The sequence below is a fragment of the Penaeus chinensis genome, chromosome 12, assembly GCF_019202785.1.
Source record: "Penaeus chinensis breed Huanghai No. 1 chromosome 12, ASM1920278v2, whole genome shotgun sequence".
Lineage (NCBI taxonomy): Eukaryota > Metazoa > Arthropoda > Malacostraca > Decapoda > Penaeidae > Penaeus > Penaeus chinensis.
In genome coordinates this window covers 8,134,061-8,141,560 of record NC_061830.1, presented here as the reverse complement: position 1 = coordinate 8,141,560, position 7,500 = coordinate 8,134,061, and the positions used below count along the sequence as shown (strand labels likewise).

The 7,500-nt window shown below is 34.8% G+C and overlaps 1 protein-coding gene across 1 annotated transcript in view; it reads left to right on the top strand.

Annotated features, from left to right (window-relative positions):
- The window catches only part of LOC125031091, a 13,755-nt gene that overhangs the window by 5,470 nt on the left and 785 nt on the right, over window positions 1-7,500 (top strand). The window contains 8 exon segments of the mRNA XM_047621574.1: window positions 1,451-1,714; window positions 2,639-2,832; window positions 2,834-2,909; window positions 3,123-3,282; window positions 3,513-3,625; window positions 5,126-5,338; window positions 5,536-7,070; window positions 7,294-7,500. The exon segment at window positions 7,294-7,500 is cut by the window's right edge and continues 785 nt beyond it. Coding sequence (XP_047477530.1) covers window positions 1,451-1,714; window positions 2,639-2,832; window positions 2,834-2,909; window positions 3,123-3,282; window positions 3,513-3,625; window positions 5,126-5,338; window positions 5,536-7,070; window positions 7,294-7,429 — 2,691 coding nt within the window. The 3' untranslated portion in view covers window positions 7,430-7,500.

The following is a 7,500-nucleotide window of genomic DNA, read 5'->3' as shown; positions in this document are numbered from 1 at the left end:
ATATATATATATATATTATATATATTATATATATATTATATATATTATATATATATTATATATATATTATATATATATATATTATATATATATATATATATTTATATATAAGTATACGTATAGATATGGATATTGTGAAGTGGCATCTTGTATAATTTTCACATTAGCAGCACTCCTATAATGAACAGCAGCTTTTAGCTTTAGTTCACTGAATTAGACTTAGAATTTGTTTTCTAATATGTTCAGTCACAGACAGAAATCTGAGCTAATATATATATAGAGAGAGAATTCTGATTTGTCATTTAGAAAAGACCATTTAAATAGAATATTTTAAGGCAATTGAAAGATCATACAATATTTTCATGCAACTGTATAACTTCTTAGAATATGTGCTCACCTTTAAAGAGTCAGTTTTTATAAAAATATAGGTAACAACTTATACAAAAAATTAGATGTACTATATTTCAGTCACCATCTTTTGATGTCACATCACTGTAGTTAACCAGACAGACAGCTTTTTCCTGTAGTCTAGGTCAACAGCTACATACATGCTGTAGGAAGTTTAGATATCAGATATAATATATCAAATTCCCATGCAAGAATGGCATACACATACTTGTCAATGAAACTTTATTTGTGGTATTGAAAAGGAAAGTGCAATTGTGCGTGTTCTCTGATTTATGACATTCTTAGTAAGGATGGCTAGATTTTCTGATTGTACTGTTCTCTTAATGAAGTGGTGTAGTGGCATTAAAAGGTATATATTCATGATTTAGTAGGTTCAGTTTCAGATATATTTACTCAATTGTACAATTTAAGCTGTATATCAAATCAATGGATCTGTGAATTCTGAGACCTTTTTCTTCTATGGCAGGTGTTGCAAACTAAGAAATAAGTTGATTATTAATTAGATAAAAACTGGATGGATCATAACTTAAGTTCATAAACCTAATTAGGGATTTTATGTCAAATAGGAACCAGGCCAGGCTTTATGCTAGGAGTATCAGCTTGTTGGTCTTTATTGCAGCACCAAAGCCGAGGAGATCACAGCAGTTTTGTAACCACATCTATTCATTATTCTGTTACTTCCTTGTAACATTTACCTTGTACTATATGTATGCTCAAAACTAAACGTCTCCCAATTCTCTAGTATGTCACCTGTGCTAAAACCTTTTGTGCATTAGAAATCATATATATATATATATATATATATATATATGAAGTGGTTTTAAATACAAAATGTAGTAATTTTATTTTAGTACGTATCAGTGGTATTGTCAAGTGTATAAAAGTTTTCTAAATAATGGTTAATTATATGTGTCTAATTCTTTATTATTATTGTATGTTATGGTCCTAGTAAATTTGTGAAAGTTGTGTTTTTTACTTTTTTTTCTGAATGAAAATGTATTTTATAGCTACAATTTATCATAAGTAACTTTATCATTGACAGGCAGCAGCCCAAAATGATGGCACAGGCCAAGGCCTGGGTGCCAGTGTAACCCCAATATTCAATACCTCAGCTGATGGAACACCACTAGGGCCAGATGGACACCCTCTCCCTCCCCCTGTCCAGCCCCCTCCTGGCTCAGTCACCAAGTTAGCCCCAAATGCTACCTTGATTGACCTGAATAAGATCAGAAAGGATCATGATGCAGATAAGCCTTTCAGGATTGAACAGGTCACAGTCCTCATTGATGAGAGTGATTTTGTCAAGGTGAGGGACATAGTGTTAAATTTATTTTTCAAGTTTTTTTTTTTTTCTTTCTTTCTTTTCTTTTCTTTTCTTTTCTTTTCCAGTAAATTTTCCAAGATTGTGATATATTTTATGAAAGAGTATAAAAATGAACTGTTGCTTCTTCCCTCTTTTTTGTCTTCTTCATTTTTTTTTCTTTCTTTCTTTCTCTTTTCATTATTTATGATTTATAGTTACTGTTCATGAATATGAGTTTGGAGTACTTGCATACTTTATATCCACTTGTCAGCATATATTTTTGCCATTAAGTTATGAATAATTTTGGACTATATTCTTTGTTATAATTTCTGTCTTAGAATGAAAGAAAGGTACTATATACCTGTTTATCTTCTTGAATGAGGGATTAGTTGTTCAATCCAGATAGATGAATATTGAATTGGGACTGATTGCAGTTAAGAGTAAGAGAGTATTTAAAACTTTTTAAGATTTTATAGCATTTCCCTGAAACTATATTGGGTTGTCAACAAAAAATATTGTTTATTTTATATGTGGTGAGTTGTGTCATCAAATATATACTGGTAAATACCACTGATTAGTGAATAATGATCTGACTTTCTCATAAATTCATAAACTTAATTTTTTTTTTTTTTTTTTTTTTTTTTTTTTTTTTTTTTTTTTTTTTTTTTTTTTTTTTTTTGTGTGTGTGTGTGTGTGTGTGTGTGTGTGTGTGTGTGTGTGTGTGTGTGTGTGTGTGTGTGTGTGTGTGTGTGTGTTGTGTGTGTGTGTGTGTGTGTGTGTGTGTGTGTGTTTGTGTTTAATTTAGGCTTAAAGAGTAAGAAAGTACACAAAATAAACAGTAATTCTATCATTAAAGATATTTGATTTGAAAAAGGAAAATAGAATCATAAAAGAGAGTCCCTCCTAATGTTTTATTAACTGCTTCAGGTAGTTGCATATGGACCACGAGACCCCTTGAACACTTCCCCTGTTGAAAGAGTGCCTGGCCGTTTAGGACGACCAAGGAAAGTACAGCCCCCACCACCACCCATGTGGGATGACGGGGGGGCAACAGATGGCTTAGAGGATGTGGCAACAGAGCCATCTTACCACCAATTTGCAGACCCCTCACTTGGGCAATGCCTTAGAGCAGATGAGGCAGCTGCGAATTGATTGTAACACTGCACTTGTGGATATGGATAAAAGACAGATGGTTTATGTAAGTTTGTTTTATTGGGAAATAGGAGGTCATGTTTCCTTATGGCTTACACTGATATGATATTGATTTATATTAAACACATCATTTTATAAATTATTCATCTCCAAAATGATAAGACAGATTTGAGAATGCATAGAAAATGAAAATAAAATGTATAGCAAATTTTTCTGTAGAATTAAATGGATCCCAATTACAATCCTTTTTTTTTTTTAGGCCCACAGAGCTGTATTAGTGGCTCGCAGTCCGTACTTCTATAGACAGATGTACTTGAGGAGAAAAAAGTTGAAATATCTCTACCAGTTCTGTCGTTTTACTCTACCCATTGCGGTGAATTTTGATGTTGTTGATGCTGTTGTTTCCTTTATGTATACAGGTAAGAAAGGAAACTATACAAATGGATATAGATTTTATGAAGTGTCTCTATTTACTTTTAGTTGATTTGTTTTAGTTTATTGAAATGCTCACATTTAAATCTAGGTTGTATAATAAGGCACCACCAGAGAAGTGGACTCCATTCAGGCTACATATTTCATGTTTCTATATATCATAATTTTCACATACTGTCAAGCAGGACTTCTAAATATTTTGCATCGTTTTTCCTAGGGTCCATGAGTACTTTATGGGGCAAAGGCACAGCATCTGTAAGGAAGGTGCTCTCCCTCTTTGAGATGAAGGAGGCCCTGGAACAGTATGATCAGGAAGTAGCAGGAAGAGAGGTAGTGTATATTTGTTTCCAAGTTATTTCTTGGATATTTGTATATATATGTCCTATTTTAGAGATAGGTAAATACTTACACCTTATGAAGATGGACAAAACCAGGAAGATTGAAATTAAAATTCAACAAGTTTATGTATTCATACTAAGAAGCAAACCATTTAAAGTTTAGGGTACACCAATGTATGTCACTGTAATAATGCACAAGTTATCAAAGTAAATGTCTTTCAGTAATGATAAATGAGAATGCCCTTTGTAATAGCTAAACGAACTGATACATTTTCACATACATACATATTTAGAAGGACAGACAGAAAGAGAAGGAGACAGTCAGTCTATGTGTAATCATGCTTGTGTGTGAATATTGTTTGAGGAAGATAGAACTCTGGAATCCTGTGATTAATCCCATGCCACCATAGCATAAATGGCTCAGCCACCAAGAAGTTAATCAGAATTCTATGTGCCACACTTGATTTTCTCCTTCCTTGAGTTTTCAGGATTTTTTATGCTATGAATATTGATACTGTTATTATTATTGATGTAATTATTACAGGGTTATTAACAATACAAGTGCCAATATAAAATATTTCCAAAAATCAAAGAAAAGGGTGAGGTAGGTGATATAGGTTGGGCTAGTAATTGACTCATTGGTGACTAAGCACTTGTGCAGCCATCTGTATAATAAACTTAACTTGTGTTGGGCACGGCATGTTCATACATTCCATGCTCATCCCCAACAGCATAGGGTTATTTTGATAAAAACTATTGATAATTATTGCCTAGTATTCATAAATATCTGCATGCTGATCAGGAACAATGAGAGAAAATAGATTCAACTGACACAAAGACTACATTTTTATTTCTGATGTAGTGAACTAAATAAAGTTTTTTCTTGTACTTAGATAAAGGATTGGTTGTTCCTAAAAGGTTAAATATAAAGAGAGAATTGAAGGTGTGTTTGTCATCACATGACAATTAATATTTTATATGTAAATACTTATGTAAAGCATTTACTCAAGTTTGTAAGATATTTGGCGGCCTCATGCTGTTAGAGTAATTAGTACTGTAGCTTTTGCTTTTAATTACTTATGCTTCAGAAAATAATTAAACCTCTCAACATAATACCTTTTCTCTGAACCAGATCACATGCCCATTGTTTATTGTATTTATTAAAATTGTTTACATATATGTCTTAGAGAAAATTATGTGCACAGTAATTACATAATATCATATCATATAAATATAAACTTATCATTGTAGCAGTCTATGAATATAGATATCCAGATGTGTACTTGTAAAGAAAATTTATTGATATCTCTCCAAGATACCTTTTTTTATAAAACCATTAGACAATAATCCAGTTAAATAGTTACATATTTCATTACTTATAGTTAGATGTATAACATTTCTTTATTGAAATGTATGAAAAAAAATTCCATTACTCGATATGGATTCGATACTTTTATCAACTTTTCTGTAGCAGTCTCTCTAATCCTCCCAGGTTGAGGAGAAGGAGCCCCGTCGGCCAAGAAAGCGCATCAAACGTGAACCTGGTGAGGATGACTTGGAGAGCCTTGTGATGCCACTTCTGTCAGACACAGGAGGACCAGGCGATGGCGGGCCAGACGATGGACTGGGAGAAGAGAGGAGGAGAAGGAGGAGGACTGTCACAGACCATGAGGGTGGAGGAGATGATGCACATGGAAAAATGAAGGTTAGTACTTTGGTTATGGCTTTTAATTGTACTATTAAAAACTGATACTTTTTTGTAAATGGTGAGGGGGGCAACTTTGATAGAAAGTGCTTCTGAAAAAATGGACCAAAAAAATCTTACCATAAGTTTTCATGTTTTGTAATAATAATTTTCTCATATTCAAGTCACTGTTTATCACTTCAATCTATCTGTCACAGGTATCAGTCCAGAAGATAGTCGACAGTGCCCTGACACCCTTCCTTGGTAAGATTGAAGAACTCTTTGACCCTTCTGCATCAACTCTTCAGATTGCCAGAACTTCACAACACATCATCACTCTCTGGCATGCAGATATCCTCCTCACTAAGCTATTTGACCAGAATGACCTCACTAAGTTCTTCTCAGAAGTTATGAATAATGTATTAGAAAAGAAGAATCTCATGCACCAGCAGGGGAGTGCAGACACAGAAGGCAACGGCTTCAGTGTGGAATTGCTAGTCACACATACTGGAGACCCTCTAGTAGATGAAGCATACAGCAAAGCTTCCATAGGGGATTCAGTTGTCCAAGAGGTGGAAACAATCACAGTAGGTGACATGCAAATTATCAATTATCATCAATTTGATCCCCAACATATTCCAAAATATGTTCACATGATAGCTATGTACCGCTACTGGATCCGCATGGGGAAGAGGTCAATGGGCAGGTCTGATCCTAGTGGTGGAGGTGGAGGAGGAGCTGGAAGTAAAGACACTTTGATGCCACCCTTACTGGAGGGTGATGTTTTACCTGATGATTCATCAGCACCTCATGACCTAGATGACCTTGTTAACAGAATGGCAGTTGGGGGAGATGACTTGCTAGTAGGCAGTGGAGGAGCTCTAACAAAAGCATGCTTCCAGCAGGTAAGCAATGACTTGAAACGCAGGGCTGTATCAGATTTAGAACTGTATGTCAATCCATCATTTCATGAGGAGTTGATTATGCACATAATGGTTGATCAGGTGGAGGACAGAGGAACACTTCCGCTCAGCTTGGCTGTTTTTCTTGCCAAGGGCTGTAATTTCTGTCGGAAGAAGGAATGTAAAGGGGAAGATTTAACTCTGCCAATTAGTCCTGACAATCCAGTGTGTCCTGATCGCCAATGTATTAAGCGCAATCTTATATGTGAAATTTGTAATAAGCAGATGTCAAACTCTAAGTCACTAGCAAGACACAAGTATAGTTTGCATGATATCCAGGTAGGAGACACAGGTGGTCTCTTTATTTGCAGTCACTGTGGTGAAACATTTAGTAAAAAATGGAAACTCAACATGCATGAAAGGCAACATGAAGACAGAAAGCTAGAAGTCAACTGTCATATTTGTGGAAAAGTCATGCGTGGAGCTATGGCATTAAAAAAGCACGTCAGTATGGTTCATGAGACAAAACCACAGTTCCAGTGTGACTTCTGTAACAAGAGCTTTAAACGGAAAGAGACACTGAATGTCCATCGTAGAATCCACACAGGAGAGAAACCATTCCCCTGTGCACGCTGCGATTATGCATCAGAAACTAAAGGCAATCTCAAAGCACACATGTGGCGTAAGCACAAGATACAGTTGGGTGGCCCTACAGCTGAACAGCAGCAGCAGCAACAGCAAGCAGCAGAGGAACAAGCAATGGCTGCTACATTAGTTGCTCATGCACATACACTTGCAGATGGTTCTTTCATTATTGCGCAGGGAGCTCCGCCCCCAGGCACAATAATATCGTAAGTCTGATGGGTTGTATCTCAGTTGAGATATAACCAACAATTAAAGAATTCTGAATTTTGAATATATGGTACCTGAATAATCAGTGAGTTTGCCTGTGATAATTATGTTTATAGATATACAGTATATTGTTATGACTTTTAATTCTTAGTTTTTCCTTTCATTCTTTTTGCTTTATAATATTTGTTTATTATAGAGCTAATGTATTTTATTGATCTTCAGATTGGAAGTCTGCTTGCAAACTTTTTCAATTAAGATCTCCAAACTAGTCTGTGGCAAATATCAGTTCAACATTATACACTGTATCAGGGAAAAAGTATATGCCAAACATTTTAGTGTTAGGTTATCTAGACTGTAGAGGTTACAGTTTTAATTTTTTTATAGCCTGATGTTCAAAACTGCATAACTTAAGACTGAATATAAACAAGA